This window comes from Limanda limanda, chromosome 7, assembly GCF_963576545.1.
Source record: "Limanda limanda chromosome 7, fLimLim1.1, whole genome shotgun sequence".
NCBI classification, from domain to species: domain Eukaryota; kingdom Metazoa; phylum Chordata; class Actinopteri; order Pleuronectiformes; family Pleuronectidae; genus Limanda; species Limanda limanda.
The window spans coordinates 29,215,139-29,234,300 of record NC_083642.1 but is presented as its reverse complement, the minus strand read 5'-3'; the positions used below and the strand labels follow the sequence as shown (position 1 = coordinate 29,234,300).

At 40.1% G+C, this 19,162-nt stretch overlaps 1 protein-coding gene across 3 annotated transcripts in view; it reads right to left on the bottom strand.

Moving 5' to 3' along the window:
- Positions 1 to 16,567, bottom strand: part of LOC133005742 (DENN domain-containing protein 2D-like) — a 34,670-nt gene extending 18,103 nt beyond the window's left edge. For 2 of the 3 annotated variants that reach the window (XM_061075516.1, XM_061075517.1), the window contains exons 1-7: positions 16,368 to 16,567; positions 10,715 to 10,781; positions 10,502 to 10,588; positions 10,255 to 10,320; positions 8,918 to 8,977; positions 8,705 to 8,791; positions 8,475 to 8,540 (exon numbers count right to left, since the gene is read on the bottom strand). In XM_061075516.1, coding sequence (XP_060931499.1) covers positions 8,475 to 8,540; positions 8,705 to 8,791; positions 8,918 to 8,977; positions 10,255 to 10,320; positions 10,502 to 10,588; positions 10,715 to 10,781; positions 16,368 to 16,397 — 463 coding nt within the window. In that variant the 5' untranslated portion in view covers positions 16,398 to 16,567. The remainder of the gene's footprint in view (positions 1 to 8,474; positions 8,541 to 8,704; positions 8,792 to 8,917; positions 8,978 to 10,254; positions 10,321 to 10,501; positions 10,589 to 10,714; positions 10,782 to 16,367) is intronic. The other variant, XM_061075518.1, reaches the window with a different exon arrangement.
- Positions 16,568 to 19,162: the final 2,595 nt, after the last annotated feature.

Genomic DNA, 19,162 nt, shown 5'->3' with positions numbered 1-19,162 from the left:
TTTTACATAATAAAGAATGAAGTCCAAAACAAAATCCCCATGCACATTATCCTGGTTTCACTTTCGGCCTGGTTCACCTCCCTGGTTCCTGAAAACAACATTTTCTTAAGTTAACAATACAAAACCTCTATTGACAGGAGAAGAGGCTTGCACTCTGTCAATAGCAATAGCGTGATAAGGGTGTAAATAACCATCCTGTTGAACAGCTTTATACCCTGAGGCTGCTGAACATGTTACAACACCGAGCTGTCTCGTCTGTAAGCAAAGGAAGGTGTAGCCACTGAGGCTTAAAAAAGAACTGAATCCTGTTCATGAGTTATTTTCAACTTAGGAAACATGAAACCTGTTGATTTAAAATAAAAGCTGCCCACATTGTGTTTAGGTTGTAAATTGTGTGTGACTTTTAATTCCAAATATATTTTTTAACTTACTTTTCCATTTCTTTTTCCCTAGTGATCCCTTTTAGGGATCTGAGTGTGAAGCCAGTGCGGAAAGACGCAATTAAACCGCATGTACTTGTCAATGCAGCTGCTGAGGCAGAAATATAATCACTTATATTACACACGTGGATCCATTAAAAAGCTAAAAGTTGATTAACTAATATCTGATGGCAAATGTATTAGGTATAAGTGGATTTTAGTTGGGAAACTAGCTCAAGTACGTGCACTGGTTACAACCAGATATCTGACTTTAGTCATATAGTTAAAAAGGTTCAACAAAACTCCAAAATAACTTGCACGACTTAACTGAAACACACCAAAAGTGCATGTTGTATTTAGTGGAAATAATCTGATGGCTCTAAGAAACCAAACACTAAAGTCAATTATCATTGTTATTATTATTAATGACAATACTATTTAATAATAACAATAACAGGCCATTGTATCAATAATAACATCATTACATCTATACATATCACTCTTTTCATTTTCATTATAAAAACCAGTCTGACAAACTAATGGAGGTGTAAACAGTGGTGGAGCACATGACACCCGGATGTAAGAGTTCACAGACCTGTTGGAGACCGGTTACAGGTTCGCTACTGAACCAGTTAGTCGGTAACATGAGTTTTGGTTCCCAAGTCACGTTGTGCTGTTCGTGCCGGGCTCGCACTGTGAGTATGTGGTTCCTGGAGCAGTCTCCGTACAAAGTTAATGTCAGTACTCACTCCATCTGTTCTGTGCGCCTCCTCTCCTCCTCCTCGTCACCGCTTCACTCATGGCTGCTCCACACACACCTCGGTCCTCTGGGTAGTTTCAGAGTCAGTGACACAGCAGCAGCGGCTCTCATCGTGTCCTCTCCGACTCAAACATGTCATCCTGCTCCGTGTGCTCACTTCCAACTAAAAACACCAGCAGCACCACCAGCACCACCCGTATGAGCGCAGGAGCTGCTCTCCGTGCTGCGTTCAGGGGACGAGCGAAAAAACCGCTGCGATGCGACTTTAGTTCGCTGAAACGAGGAGCCTGGTTTGCTGCCAGTGAACACAACAAGCAAGTCAGCCACATTTACTTAACAACAGCTGGACAGAACCGAGGGTTAACTTAAGTTCATGTAGAGAAACAGAGATCTGCCAGGCTCCTTCCTTCCAGCTGCAGGCAACAAACAAGCTCTAACACGAACATCTGGAGTAGACTAGCGTAGCTCTTACCTAATAAGAACCTGTTTATGGAGGGTTTTCTGGGCCAACACTATATATACAAATACATAAATAATTATATGAATACATAAATAAAAGGATAAATAAACATATACATCATTATCAAATTAAATGCCTGAATACATTTGTATTCATAAATGTATTTATACATTTATTTATGTACTTATTTATGAATTTATATATTTTTATTTATATTTTTATTTATGTATTTCTAATTTTACTTAGACATTTATTTATAAATTTCGAATTATATATTTTTATTTATTTATACTTTTATTTATACTTTTATTTATCCTTTGCGTAACCTGCTGTATGGAGGACCATACATGACTTAAGTATAGATACATAAATAAATAAATGCATAAATAAATAAGGAAATAAATACAGAAATAAATACAAAAATAAATACAGAAATAAATACAGAAATGTATAAATGAATGTCTTAAATATATTTCCACATTTATTTATTTCCACATTTATTTATTTCCACATTTCTGTGGAAATAAATAAACTGCCTAACTGCAGTCTCATGCAGGATTGGTCACAGGAGTGTAATGATCCAGGACTACTTCTGCTGCCTTTCAATGCTGACTGGTGTCCAGTAGCTGTTTGCAGCGTTGAGCCAGTTCACACTTAAAATGAACTAGTTGAAGTTCAGAGGGTTAGTTTAGGTTTTTTTTATGGTATGATTTAAGTGTTAGTAGTCCTGACCTTGAGCGTCACGTCTCGTGTTGTACTGAGCACAAGGAGAGAGCAGAGAGGAGGAGGAAACAGAAACTGCAGCTCGCTACAAACCACCTTAAGCTTCTGCTCTGTCCATGAAGCAGCTGATCACCGACCAGATGTGACCAGAGAGGCTCTGTGTTTTCACTGTTTCTGTTCTACAAAGTCAATGACCGGCTGCTTCAAGGTGGGGAGCTCAGATCTCAGTCACTGCGTGGGTCTCTGAGGGAGTGAGTGATGAGTGGCGGTGGTGCTCAGTTGACCAATCCTACTCGAGACTGAGGTTGGAACCTTCTACCTCATTTACATATAGACACAGAAAAACTGAAATAAGTATATGTTCAGGCACGTGCACAGATGACCTGGATGAGAAAAGTGCCCCTTCTGCTGAAGCCCAATTTTTTCTTCATTCATCAATATTTAAGAATAAAAATGACACCCTCTGTCATCAATTCCCCCCAATGTGTTTTGATATCTGACGGGGCATTTATCTGAGTTCTTGTGAAAATTTCGCCCCGACATGCTCCGCGGTGCTCACAAGCCCCTGCTGGCCCCTCTCTCCTCCTCCTCCTCTTCCTCCTCATGCAGCGCTGAGGGCCAAACGGCAGCAGCCTACTTCCTCTCTGACCCGCAGCATCAGACAAACAGGTAATGACGCTGTGTGTGCAATCCCCCGACGTTGTTTGGTGATAAATTAACCACAACATTAGCGCTGCAGACAGACAGACAGACAGACAGACAGACAGACAGACAGACAGACAGACAGACAGACAGACAGACAGACAGACAGACAGACAGACAGACAGACAGACAGACAGACAGACAGACAGACAGACAGACAGACAGACAGACAGACAGACAGACAGACAGACAGACAGACAGACAGACAGACAGACAGACAGACAGACAGACAGACAGACAGACAGACAGACAGACAGACAGACAGACAGACAGACAGACAGACAGACAGACAGACAGACAGACAGACAGACAGACAGACAGACAGACAGACAGACAGACAGACAGACAGACAGACAGACAGACAGACAGACAGACAGACAGACAGACAGACAGACAGACAGACAGACAGACAGACAGACAGACAGACAGACAGACAGACAGACAGACAGACAGACAGACAGACAGACAGACAGACAGACAGACAGACAGACAGACAGACAGACAGACAGACAGACAGACAGACAGACAGACAGACAGACAGACAGACAGACAGACAGACAGACAGACAGACAGACAGACAGACAGACAGACAGACAGACAGACAGACAGACAGACAGACAGACAGACAGACAGACAGACAGACAGACAGACAGACAGACAGACAGACAGACAGACAGACAGACAGACAGACAGACAGACAGACAGACAGACAGACAGACAGACAGACAGACAGACAGACAGACAGACAGACAGACAGACAGACAGACAGACAGACAGACAGACAGACAGACAGACAGACAGACAGACAGACAGACAGACAGACAGACAGACAGACAGACAGACAGACAGACAGACAGACAGACAGACAGACAGACAGACAGACAGACAGACAGACAGACAGGCAGGCAGGCAGGCAGGCAGGCAGGCAGGCAGGCAGGCAGAGAATTTAAAGGCAGTTTTACTGTTGTACAAATTACACAAGTAATTATTGAAATGAAAGGTAGGTCTTAAGTTGAGCTATATACATATAAGGGTAATGCTGCTTATACTTCAACTCTGTCAGAAAAAAGTAAACAAAAATGTGTGTGTACTGTGTTGTCAGCTTTATAGAGATTATGTAAGTCACTCTTGATCATTATGCACAACATTGATTTATCTCATTTACAAAATTTGCAGCATAATGCAAAGAAAAGACAGACTCCAAAAGCAGAAGGACAGGGAACTTCAGCAAGCAGCTCAGGGTAGCAGCTCTCTTTGATATTGGATCAGGACATCAACTAGTAAAACAAATGAGGGAGAATCAGTAAGTTTTTATTTATTTATTATTATTATTTTTAATTTCATAAATAATTTTGGCAATGGTTGCCCTTTTTTTGGGTTTGAGCACCTGCCCCCCAAAATGTCTGTGCACGTGCCTGCATATGTTGAAATAAATAAATGTGGAAATGAATGAATAAATGTGGACATTAATACAGAAGTAAATGAATCAATGTCTTAAACTTATTTCCACATTTATTTAGATAAATAAAACTATAAATATATAGGTTTGGACCAGAAAACCTTCCATACTTGTCAGACAGCTGAATAGATAGATTAAAAAACAAAACAACAAAGTTGCTGAAATATATGGTCTGTATGTATATGTCTTGATAACCACTCAAAGCACTCTACAGCACAGTTTTGCGATTTACCCATTCACACACATATTCACGCAGTGCATCTCTTTTTTATCACGCATCACTCATGCACTGCCAGCACAGCCATCAGGGACAATATGGTGCTCAGTAACTTGCCCAAAGACACTTATGTCCAGCTTTTCACTACAATACTTAAATTCATATTGTTGCTACAGAACTGCTTGCATCACACAGATAAAAGGAAGCAATTGGAGATTTTAAACTGATTCTGCAGATTTCTAAAAGACTGGTAAAAGTTTAGCAGAGGCCTGTGGGCCATCTAACTTAATGTTATGGACCTTACACTTATCATAATGGAAACCATTATACACCAATCAGAAACAGCATTTAAACAGTTAAAGTTTCAATGTTGTGGTTGGTCTATACATGTAAAGTAGTGGTATGTTCCATTTGAATGTCCCCTGAAATTGAATTTCAGACTCCGAGACAGACAAACCTCTTCAGCCACAACCTCATAATCCAAGATGGCTGTTCCATGCATTGAAAGTCAAAAAAGCAGATACTATTATCACATTCATTTTATTTGTCTCTAATTGAAGCAGTCAGTGCTGCCCAACATTCACATGTGGATTGGTATGCATGTATTCAAATATATATTGGTGGCTTATACCTGGCTTTCGAGCAAAGCCCTTGTCCCACACACTATGAGATAAAAAAGTTATATGTTTGTCTAGAACCCAGTGAACTGAAGCCTGTGTTAAATGTTATGCAAAATACATACTGTGATATATTTATAAAGATCCCATCACAGCCACAGAGGTCATTGTTCAACTTAATTCAGACAACTAATAGAACTTCTCAGGAATAGTAAAGTGACCTTGACAGAATTAGATTAATAAGGTAAAATAAATGATGACATCATTTGCAATAGTCCTAAGCACATTTTTGAGATTTCGTCCCTCTAATATCCCAGACTCATTATAAAGGTTATGTTTTCTTGTTTCCTCTTATGCTGAATTATTAGGGCCCGAGCACCGGAACGGTGGGAGGCCCTATTGAAATTGAAAGGATTATTCTGAGCGTAGTGAAAGGGCTTTTTGAGAGCTTTCCCATGCTCAAAAACTTTCTAAAGTTTGCAGTAAATTAGAGAGTGGTGGAAATTGACGTATTCTGGAGTAATTTGAAATGGGCGTGGCAAAATAGCTCAACAGCGCCACCTACGGAAAGCCCCCTCAGCCCCCTAGCTTTAACCGTTCCTCACGAAAATTGTGTATCATGACGAGACGCACAAGAAAGCCTCTTGGAGCATTATGAAAAACGCAACAGGAAGTCCGCTATTTTGGATTTAGTGGCCATTTTTGCCATATTCCACATTTTTACTTTGATGTACTTGTCGTAGAGCTTTCATCGGATCAACTTAAAATTTAGACGAGTGTCATCACAACAAGATGGAGATCTAAAGTTATCAAAAGATCAACTTTTCACCAGAGCGTGTGGCCGTGGCCTGGCGTCAAAGTTTGATTAAACGCCATCAAAACACGGGCGTCTGTATCTCGGACATATTTGGTCCAATCGAGTCCAAACTAGACACATAAGACAAGAGTCGCGACCCAAAGAAATAAACACAGAAATCGTGACTTAAAAGCACAGCGCCCCCTGGTGGCAGCAGGAAATGTCTTGTTTTTTGTACGTCTTACACTTGGAAGTATTTCTCCTCATCCACTTTGCGCAACCATGTCAAACTGTGGCGAATGGGTCTCAAGGGATTGATAATGAAGATATAAGATTACTGTGACTTTTCGTCAAACGCCATATTAATGGCGTGGCATCAAAGTTCATCAACTCGCCATGACACACGAAATTGCTATAACTTCCGTGTTCAAGGTTCAATCTCCCTCAAACTACATGTGTGTGTCAACAGCCCCCCCCTGAAAGCTGTCAGATGGGTTTAAGGAATGGGCGTGGCAAAATAACTGACTAGCGCCCCCTAAAGGGCAGCCCTGGCACTATGATTGGCCTACAGCTACGAAAATCGACGGGGACATGTGTCTTTTCATGACAAAGAAATAAGTCTCTTGGATAGATATGTTAGAGTAAACAGGAAGCCCGCCATTTTGGATTTGGTGGCCATTTTGGCCATATTCAGCATATTTACTTTGACATACTTGTCGTAGGGCTTTCATCAGATCAACTTAAAATTAAGATGAGTGTCTTCACAACAAGATGGAGATCTAAAGTTATTGGAATTTTAACATTTCGTCTTTCCTTGTGACCGTAGCCTGGCGTCAAAGTTTGATTACACGCCATCGAAACACGAGCTTCTGTATCTCAGGCATATTTGGTTCAATCAAGTCCAAACTAAGCATGTAAGACAAGAGTCGCGACCTGATGACATCTACAAAGACACCATGACTTAAAATCACAGCGCCACCTGCTGGCTACAGGAAGTGAAGCGTTTATCCTTGCCGCAGTGCAAAAAAACCCATGCAACGCGGAGACGAGCGCTTGGTCATCGAACGCTGTCTTTTCCCTGACCGCGACAGACTTGAAACGCGCGTGTGCTCGGGCCCGTTAGTGCTACAACGTAGCCCTAGTTTCCTGTTTTATTTTGTATACTCAACTCTTGTGTTTTCTCAGAGAACGAGACTTCCTGTACTGTGTTCCTCCACCTGTTAATCAACCTGATTGTTTCCACCTTCACCTCCCTAGTTTCTCCCTCTAGTGGATTTAGTCTCTGAGGTCCTTCTCCTGTTTGAGAATTCACTGTAGTATTTGAGTCTCACGTCCCAGCCCTTTGTTCCCAGTATCTTTGTGTTTTTGGACTAATCTTCTGTTTTTTAACTTCCTCTTTTCTTAGTGATTTGGATACTGTACCCTGAACTCTATTTTGAGAATTTAGCTCTACTACTCTGTATGTCTCGACCTCTATGGTCTCCACTCCTCTGTCTGTTGGCTGCCAGCTGGGTATCACTCTCTCCTTCTTCTCTTGTTTTTCATTTCCTCCTGTGTGTGAGGGTGAATGCTGCTACAGGATGTGGCTGCAGGTCTTCTCCATCCTGTCTCCTCCGCACCTGATCACACCTACTGCCTCCATATCTAAGCCCAGTATTCACCCAGTATTCATTTAATCCTCTGTTTAACCCAGTTGTATACTCAGACTTCTGTTCCAGCCTGTTTGATCATGTTTTCACCTGCGACCCTGACTCTTTCCTATTTGTCTGTGTCAGGCTCAAACCCCCTATCTGTTCCAGCTGCTCTCTGTCTGGTTTCATGGTTGAGTTTAGCATTGAGGTCCAATACTTGCTTTAAACTTTACACACAGGTGTTGTCATAGACAGAAATAATATTTATAAGATGGAAGCCCAATATTTAATAAGAAAATAACTGAAAACATGTCATGCAGCCTCTGTCTGTTCCCATGTTTAATACTCTGCTCTGTCAGGGAGCTTTCAAAAATTCATAGCAGCAACAAGATTCTCCAGGAGAACTAATCCCCCAACCCAATGCATGATTATTACATTTCAGTTTATGTGTATGTCATCAGAGTAAAGGTGTGCTCAGACTGAACACTAGGAAATATTTCCCTTTGTGTTCTAATGGAACACTTGTGTTCTAATGGAGCACAACTCAAAGTGCTGGGTCATAATAGCTGAACCTGTTTGAATATGATTGGATGTTATTAGTCACCTGGAAGCCAAGCAGCTTCTGAATTAGCCAGTGACAGTGAAGCTTGAATCGAGCTGCTGATCATTTAGTGTGACATTGTAACATACCTGTCTTCTTCACCTGGTCTTGAGAACCACGGAGCTGGGAGGCACCATCACCATCGGAGACCGGCTCTGAGATTGAAAGGCAAAAACTAAAGCCTACAAGGTTTGCATTGACAACTCTGTGGCCAGTTGGTGTTCTTCATGAGGGACCAAACTGATTTGTTAATTAATGTCACCATCTTGGTAGATTAAAATGAGTGAGAGGAGCTGAAATATGAAAGTATCATGTTTACCGTTCCTTGGTGACTCACGCACTGATGAAAACGACAGCAACCCTCTGCGCCTTCCAAATCCAGCCTCTTCGTTGCTGTTGTGCCTTTCTGTAGAAAATATATGACATGCAGTAAGATATGTCAGTAATTAAAAGGCTGTCTGGCATGCAGCTATTGTCTTTGACCAAATATAGGCATTTTACATCTTTGTGAATGTGTGCGACTTGATCATACTTTTTATACGAAGAGATGAGAAGTTGAAACTTCTTCTTGTGTTTGGAAACAGTTGCTGCTCTGCATCACAGCCACAGAGGTCACTGTACAACTTAATTCACACAACTAATAGAACTTCTCATGAATAGTAAATTGACCTTGACAGAATTAGATTTGTTATAATTCTACATAATTGCTAATTAGTCTTAGATTATTATGACATAATGTAAGGTCAAATAAATTATGACATAATTTGCAATAGTCCTAAGCACATTTTTGAGATTTCGTCCCGCTTATATCCTAGACTCATAATATAGGTTATGTTTTCTTGTTTCCTCTTATGTTGAATTATTTCCTGTTTTATTTTGTATACTCAACTCTTGTGTCTTCTCAGCAAACTTGACTTCCTGCCCTGTGTTCCTCCACCTGTGGATCATCCTGATTGTTTCCACCTTCACCTCCCAAGTTTCTCCCTCTAGTGGATTTAGTCTCTGAGGTCCTTCTTCTGTTTGAGAGTTCACTGTAGTATTTGAGTCTCACGTCCCAGCCCTTTGTTCCCAGTATCTTTGTGTTTTTGGACTCATCTTTTGTATTTTAACTTCCTCTTTGCTTAGTGATTTGGATACCGTAACCTGAACTCTATTTTGAGACTTTAGCTCTACTACTCTGTGTAACTTGACTCCTCTGTCTGTTGGCTGCCAGCTGGGTATCACTCCCTGGTTCTTCTCTTGTTTTTCATTTCCTCCTGTGTGTGAGGGTGAATGCTGCTACAGGATGTGGCTGCAGGTCTTCTTCATTCTGTCTCCTCCGCACCTGATCACACCTGCTGCCTCCATATCTAAGCCCAGTATTCACCCAGTATTCATTTAATCCTCTGTTTAACCCAGTTGTATACTGAGACTTCTGTTCCAGCCTTTTTGATCATGTTTTCACCTGTGACCCTGACTCCTGCCTGTTTGTGTGTGTCAGGTTCAAACCCTCCATCTGTTTCAACTGCTCCATGTCTGGTTTCTGTCATGTTCCACCTGGATTAGATTCATCCGCCTCTCCGCTCTCGACCCGTTCACCTACAAACTGTTAGATCAAACAAACTAATCCCCCAACCCAATGCATGACTATTACATTTAAGTTTATGTGTATGTCATAAGAGTAAAGGTGTGTTCAGACTGAACACTAGGACATGTTTCCCTTTGTGTTCTAATGGAGCACAACTCAAAGTGCTGGGTCATAATAGCTGCACCTGTTTGAATATGATTGGATGTTATTAAACACCTGGAAGCCAAGCAGCTTCTGAATTAGCCAGTGACAGTGAAGCTTGAATCGAGCTGCTGATCATTTAGTGTGACATTGTAACATACCTGTCTTCTTCACCTGGTCTTGAGAACCACGGAGCTGGGAGGCACCATCACCATCGGAGACCGGCTCTGAGATTGAAAGGCAAAAACTAAAGCCTACAAGGTTTGCATTGACAACTGTGACCAGTTGGTGCTCATGAGGGACCAAACTGATTTGTCATGTTATTGAAAGAGAATGTTGCATTAATGTCACCATCTTGGTAGATTAAAATGAGTTAGAGGAGCTGAAATATGAAAGTATCATGTTTACCCTTCCTTGATGACTCTCTCACTGATGAAAACGACAGCAACCCTCTGCGCCTTCCAAATCCAGCCTCTTCGTTGCTGTTGTGCCTTTCTGTAGAAAATTCATGACATGCAGTAAGAGTTGTCAGTAATTAAAAGGCTGTCTGACATGCAGGTATTGTCTTTGACCAAATATAGGCATTTTACATCTTTGTGAAAGTGTGTGACTTGATCATACTTTTTATACGAAGAGATGAGAAGCTGAACCTTCTCCTTGTGTTTGGAAGCAGTTGCTGCTCCGCATTCTGAGGGAAAAAGAAATAAGAATGCACTTAAGTGTCATATAAGACACAAATTTGTCAACTAGAAAGGAATTGTATCATAAAAAAATAATATGTTCTGACTTCCAAGCAAAACAAATAAGTCTATATCCCACCAGCTTCTGGCATATTCAGAGAGTATTTGACACCATTTGACATTTAATCTTGATCTTGATGCGGAGCACAACATGGTGATGACTGCTACATTGGTTCAACAATATGTACTTTGTTAAGGTTAGAGAAGCATCATGGTTTGGTTTGAAATTACTCAATTGAGTTGAGAGGACATTTGATGTTATGGTTACAATAATACCAATATGGTTAGAGTTATGAAACAATCCTGGAAATTCTGTACTAATTCTACCAACATGTCGGTCTGCTTGTATGAACATATGTATTTATGCATGTCTTTCTCACACATAACTCATTAAATGTTCAACTTATTGAATTCTCACTTGGCATGTGTATGCTTAATGGTTCAGGGAAGTGCAGTGTAACATCTGGTGCGATTTAGACACGCGATACGGTCAATATTAATACAATTTAAATAAACAATCAACCCGCGCTCTGTAACAGTCAGTGGGGGTGGGGCAATGTGCTTTCCGTCTGTGGACCGTTTGAACATGACTTAAGCTACAGCTTTGGATAAACTACAGCAGTGGTCAGCAACTGGGTCAAACTTCAGGGTCAAAATCGTCACGTTCATTTTTTTAATTGGATTAGTTTTGTTTTACCATATTGAACTGAGACACAGACACTTCACAGGTGCTGACCTTAACCGTGACAACAACATTCAGAGACTCGCTTTCCCTTTAGCAAGTTGTCTTGCAAGAAGTTGTGACCTTTGGTCTGAAGATTGTGTCAATTGCTTAACAAACCTCTGAAATAGCCAACATTCAGTGGATGACAAAATAACCAGTTGAGTCAAATATTCAAATTTATATAAAATAAAATAAAAAAGCCACTCACATGAAGAGTAATAGTTTCATTTGATATAGAACATTGACTCTAAACATCTGTGGATAAAACCAGGTAGGATGAACACAAAGTTTTCTAACTTCACTCTGCACCATAGACTGTCTATAAAATGCTCTGCACACAACGTCCAGCACACAAACAATAAAAAGTGACAGTATATTGTTGAACTGTTTGAAGAGGACTCATTAAAGACAAGGAACAATTCTGAAGTAGCTACAAAGCATTAACAGAGGACAAGAGAACAGAACATTACAAACAGACAGGTTTAGAACATAAGTAGCTGATTTAAAATAAACATCTCCATTGGTGGGATATGGGAAACAAACATGACTTTATTATTTACTCACTCATTAGATTTTTCTGACTTTATCTAATTTGCTATCCAATTTTGTGTTCCATAATAATCGTCCTCAATGTTGTATCTCTAAATAAAGGCACTTCTAAGAAGTTACGGTGACCACACCTACAAATAAACAATACGCTGGTGGTACACTGGTCCATAACTAACACATATTTATGACCAAAGGGCAGCGTTTCTTTAGGTTATCTCCCAAAGATAAGCAGTAATCAATTCGAGTCATTCTATTCTCTGTTGGGCTGCTGACATGAATGTAAGTTTCAACTGCATGAGGTTCTCTCTTCATCCTTGTTCATTATACAAGCTGGATTTACAACCTTACTCCTGCCAGTGGTGTCATACAGTATATCATAAAGCACCCAGCAGAACCACAACTTCTACTTTTGATAGTCCAAACATATTACAATGATGACACTTGTGCTCTTGTTTCAGTAAAATTTAGAATGCTGGACGTACGCTTGTTTTTAAATCACTGGTGAAATGACTTTTTACATTAATAAGTAAATAATTGTATGACTACCACTGACCACAAGGGTCAGAGCTTGAAGGGGCCTGATGACCCCAGGTTGAGTCCTGGCTGTGTATAAATGTTTTGTTTGTGGTCATTTTAATTGTTGTTGATTGTTACCTAATAACAAGTGTACGAGTGAAAACACCAGAGGTAGAGGATTTTTACTGATCAAACTAGTATAGCTGTAACGGCCCCCCCGCTTCTCCACACAAACGCTGAGTCTCTTGAACTGATGTACACGGCTCTTTATTCTCACATCTGGTTTGCCGTAGTGACACCGTAAAACTGTAATGACAGTTACAAGTTACAAAGATTTTAATCATTAAAACCAAACACGAACGTTAAAATACAATGAACAAACAAATCGCCACGTGAGACATCTGACTCGTTAACGTGACAGCGACTCCCTTCCGCACTACCCGCAGCAAAGTAAATGGGACCAGCTTCCTTACCTCGTTCCGCTTGGCGAGGGGTGTTAAGCTAAAGTTGTTTGGATGGTTCTTTCGGTCCGAGAAATGCCGCAAAGCTGGCGTCCGGTTTGGTTTCCTATCTGTGCCGGGCTGACGGCAGGGATTTTATTGCACTGGGGCGGAAACGAGGGATCAGGTGTGTCGAATAAAACCGTCCGCTCCTTTGCTGCAGGTAACTATGCGAGGGGAGTCGCTACGTATAAAAGACAACGAAAATAACCCAAACCGTAGTTGAACATAAGAACAATATATAGCCCAACCCTAAAATAAAAGAATAAAACAGTCTGCATAAACTGGCCGGTTTTGCTGACAGTTACAATAGCATATCAAAAAATTCCAAATCTTACTTCTCATTTAACATTTTTTATTAAAAGTGTTCATTATGTAAAATGGACCCCAGTGTTTTGTTAATTAAATACTTTATTTGTTATTATTACCAGGGAATATGTAAAAACTTCCGAATGTGGTGAAACATGTGGTGCAGTATTTTGACTGTTTAAAATGTTTAAAATGTATTTATTAATTATTTAAACATGTCATATGAATAATGTCCCAGAAATCTCTGTTTAAGTTTAACATGTCCGAGCACAGAGACAGACATTTAGGTAAAACCATATCACACCTCTGGGGTCGCTAACTACCCAGTATGACCAGTGCATGTGGTTGCGATTACCATTTTCAGACAAAACCAAACTAGTGAAAAACTTAATGAATTAGACAAAAAATGTAAATGTATGGAGAATTGAAAACGGAATGTAGAAATAAGATCATATATAAGTTACAAATATACACATTCTGAACTACAGCCACCAAGTTGTGGGTTATACTTTGCAATCCCAAATATTTGAGGACCTGTTAGATCAGTTTGTCAAAGCACTACACACCACAAAACCACACACCCAATTAGCGGAACACCTCAGATCCTTTGCAAAATTAAACACTCTTGTAAAAACTTTACACTAATTTATAAAAACATATTTTGTTACCATATGAAACACACGTTTTGACCTAATTCAGTTTGAACCAGTTACACACTGCTGTTGCTAACCCAAATCCCATCTCAGTGATTACAGTACTGTAAGTGAACTACACAGAAAAAGTGCAAATATACAATAACTTCACCAAACACTACACAAGACCGATGCCGCAGCCTAATGAAAATATAATTGATTTCTCTCCATATACCCAAATCAAGTCAACATGTCAATTTGGAGAATCACCACAAAACATATCCCAGTGTTCATGCTACTCCAGAAGTGTGCATAACATTGTAAGCTATATATCAGACAAACACAAAATTCTGTATCCAGTAAATGGTAAATGGATTTGTATTTATATAGCGCTTTTCTAGTCTGATGATGACCACTCAAAGCGCTTTACAGTACAGTTTCACATTCACCCATTCACACACACATTCATACAGTGCATCTACTTGCAGCACTTTGTTATTCTATGGGGGGCTATTGAGGGTTCAGCATCTTGCCCAAGGACACTTTGGCATGCAGATGGTTCAGACTGGGGATCGAACCGCCTTCAGGTTGGAGGACGACCACTCTACCCCTCAGCCACAGCCGCCCAGTACAGGTTACAATGACAGATGACAATGTATATCTGCTAAGATTTGGCTGAACTCTTAGTCCAGCCTCCCTCAGCGTCAATCTGTGGTTCACGACATGGTCAACAAGTGTTGCGCGAATTTCATTTGATAATTTTGATCCTCCTCTTCTTTGAGCACATTCTCCTCCTGCTTCAGGTCTTCCTATTCCTAACTCTTCCTCTTCCTCGGCCTCTACCTCTGGCACGGCCTCTGCCTCTTTCTCCTTCTCCTCCTCTGTGGATTCCCCCTCTCACCCTCACTCTTTCTCTTCTGACTCCCTTCTATTTTGGTTGAAGTCAGATGAACTCACCTGATGCATTTGTATAGTGCTTAACCTGATTGGTGTGTCTACAATTAAGCAATCATGTGTTTGCGCACCCGACGGCTGTGTTGAACCACTTGGCTCATAGGGAAGTGACATCATGATATCCTTCTGTGTCTAATGTATACAAGTGTGTTTAGTGTTTTGCAAATCAATGTGTGTATAGTTTTACAAAAAGTGTAAGGCTGACATTGTGCTTATAGTGTGCTTATCTGGGCCGATGTTTTGCTCCTTGAGTGGAAGGTTTTGATAATTATGTAATACTTTTGAACTGTAAAGTTAAAGTTAATGTAATGGTCTCTGAGCAGGCCTCCCCCTGCAGGAGTTCGGTCGTCAAGGAGATGTACCTCATCTGGTTTGGCTGCATTTTATAAGCTGGTGACGCTCTCGAAGTCGATCTCTCTTCCCATGGGTTCCACAGCATTTAGTTTCAGTTCTGATTCGATTTCCACATTTACATTTCCTTTTAATTTCTTTAAATAACCTTATTCTTAGTTTAAATTCATGTGTGTTCTACACTACTTTGTCCAGCCTTGAGCCAGGTTGTGACAGTTAAGAAAAGATAAATAATAGTAAAGCAAGTAAAGTACAATGTTTTATTGATTCCAAAAATGAAAAGACCATTTCCCCTTTTAAAATGACATAAATTAGCATGAGATTATCTGTATATATACTGCAGGGACCCCAATTTAAAATCTAGTTTTTTTGATCAGCCACTACCACAAAGTAATTAATTAGTAACATCTATAGTCAGTGTTTCAAGTTCAGGTTGATAAGCACTTCAGTCTGCTCCTCCTCTGATACCGATGAAATAATTTTTGTTTCACTTACACAGAGAGAGAATGATACAAACATTGAGATGGTTTGAACCCTTGTGAGTAGAATGCAATGTGAATTGATGAGATAGAACTTGTTTCAAACTAAAGTAACTGCAGTATTCAGGAGTTAATCTATTATCAGTTCTGGATTTTACAAGTTTGACTAAAGACTGTCACTTGTACTTTGTGGCCCCATTTACTGTTTTTTACTCATGATTAGAGTAAATGCTTCAAGTTCAAGTAATTACATTTGAAGCCTTCCCCTCTGAGTCAACACCAAAATGGTGTGCTGATGTAAATCTGCAGGAAGTAAAATTGAAAAGTTGACAAAATGAAAGTTCTCTATTCCTGCTGTCATGTGTTCACAGGAACTGTCAGTTTCTCACACTTTACATTTCACTGTGAAAAATTTGCTCTAGTTTCCAACCTGCTGCTGACTGTTTCATTGCACCTCAATCTTTATCCAGAATTCAAGTTCATAAAGGAGCAACAGACAAAGAGTGTGGAACACACTTACCACTTGTGCTTGCTGTGACGTCTTCTCCATTTTTTGAGCTGATGTAAGAAACTATTTATCCACTGGATTCCCTGTTAATGAGCTGACTCCGACATAACCTTGACTTTATTTTTCCATCAGTAAATACAAGCTGAAGATGTTCTCTTTCCCAGCAGTCAGTAGTATGAAGAAGCAAGTGCAATTGTATGAGGAAGCGCTTATTTAAGTGGGCGGTTGGACTTCATACTAAGGCTGGGATTTCCTCTATCAATGTGTAACCACAATACTGTGACTCAGATGACACACTATGTGTGTGGTGTGTGTGTGTGTGTGTGTGTGTGTGTGTGTGTGTGTGTGTGTGTGTGTGTGTGTGTGTGTGTCTGTGTGTGTGTGTGTGTGTGTGTCTGTGTGTGTACTGTACAGTTAAACCAGTTCGTCTACTTTTAAAACCAGTTAATTAATGTACTACTTAGACTTGGATAATGATTAGTCCTGTGTACTTTCCTGACTCTTTAAATCATTTTGAGGCAACTGGCCCCAGTTAGAAGCCTGTTTGATTCTCAATAAATGATCGTCACATCGTTGGAGTGCTCTGCCTTTGGGTCCTGTAATCTTTGACCATAACCGACTTGTGCCATCTATTGGTGATATAAAGATGGAGCAGGTGCCAGACGATAAGATGGATGTGATAGAAGTAGTCCTGCTGTTTTGGATCATTTGTAGACAGTGCAGAAATGACTTGAGGGAACTGCAGTTGTCTATTCAGATGATATAAAAGTGTGAATAATCCTCTGTCCCTCTGAATGTAATGCAATATTCTTGTATTGGCCATCTTTCTTAAATACATACAACTTATGAGGGCTAATAATTTGATATGCCGTTCAGAGTGCAAAGGGCATGATCAAAGTTATCTTGGAAATCTCAAAATTATGACAGTACGGCGAAAGAAAGGTAAAGCTAGATCAAGACCCTTGAAGCTTTGCTATCTGAAGCAATGATAAGGACCACAGTATTATCAGCATTTAGCTGTTGTTAGCCATCCAGACTTTTATGACTGTCAGACAAATCCCCCAACAAGACGTTTGTCTGCTTAAAAGACAAACTGCCGAATAGCTTTATTTGTAGGAGATACTGAATTTGCTAGTGATGTGACTTGGGGTTGTCCACTAACCAGAATGTTGATGGTTTCATCCCAGTCGTTTATATTTCCGCATGCCGAAGTGTCTTGGGCATGTTACTGGACCCCAAATTGCCCCTGGTGGCTGTGTCTGCATTGATTTATGTCTGATAAAGAAATCTTTGTACATAATCGCACTGTTTGAATGTGTGTGTGAATGGGTAAATGGCAATACTGCACAGTAAAGCTTTGACAAGAAGATCGCTGTATAAACAGGTGTTAATACCAGGTCTGAGAAAAGTGTTAGTTCGGTTCATGTGATCAAAGTATATTATACAGCAACATATTGTTTCTACCAATGCTGAATTACTCTCACTATCATCCTAAGAAAGGAAAAGGACATATTTTTACATTAAATAAACTGTACATATACATACTGTAAAATAGCTAATCACTCTAGCTTGTTATACTAAAACCCTTCTTATTATTGCCAGTGGTGGCTTCAGCCACATTTATCGGGGGGCAACTCTTTAAAGGAAGGATGGGGTGACTTGTTCAATGTGTAAACGTAAAATATTTGGGCTCTACAGTGGCATGCCACTATTTAATCACTGTTTGAATGACATCTCCCATTCAAAGCAGCAAAGTGATCAAGTACCCTCTCATTAGAATCATGCATATGCCCTACCCGTGGGGAGCTTGGTCAGTGCATTTAGATCTCCTCATCCCATTGAGCTTCTAGTAGTACATAGTACATCTTATATAGTACGCCATACTCAAAAATTGGAGTACCTGATATCTGAATGAAGAGCCTCACAGTCAATGACTGATCTGATTGAAATCATTCTGAAAGAAGCAGTACTACACTGAACATTCTGCAGACAACTGGATATTCAAAGGTATATGAAACCATCTCAAGGCAGAATTATGAGAATCTAATGAATTTAGCTATTCTTAAAAAGATTATGACAATCATGATTCCTCATTATCTATATTTTATTTTGTAAATCAAGGGGTTATCGCCCTCTAATGACCAGTAGTGACTTATTGTAAACTCAATTGAGTTACTGCTGCTTTTGATTCTTATGTTAATTGAGGGTAACATTTGACAATTTACCTAAAATAAATTTGTAAGTTTCTATTTTCAGTTAGTTTCGATTATAATGGACTGGACTGAGTGCTGTAGTCACATGGTGGACTTGACATTTGGGTTTACACAAGCGACGACTACACACTATTGATCATAGTGGGAGAAATGGAGACTGGTGATGAAGAAGGTTCACTTTGAAGCACTCCACCTCCATGTGGAACAAGATTTACAGACTTCAGTCAGACAGCACCAGGATCTGAAAAAAAAAGCTTGTCAATGTTGATCTTAGTTTTTTTATCACATCTGTCAGAAGCTTCATTCAGGGACAGGACAGTGTGATCACAGCTCAGACTCTTTGGAGTGTGTGCATATGTTACTTAGACCAGAAACTCAGCTGACTGACATCAGTGAGAGCAGAGAAAACACGTCTTTGCGGATCAAGCATGGAGAATAACAAATGTTTCCTCTTTTTTTTTTTTTTCGGGTAATTTTTCAAACTGTATTTACTGTAACTATTCCGAGCTCCACCTCCGAGTTGTTCAGTCAGGCCGGCTGCTTTGACACGGTTTAGCCACTAGGGGTCATGCTGAGTTGTGACTGATGGTGACA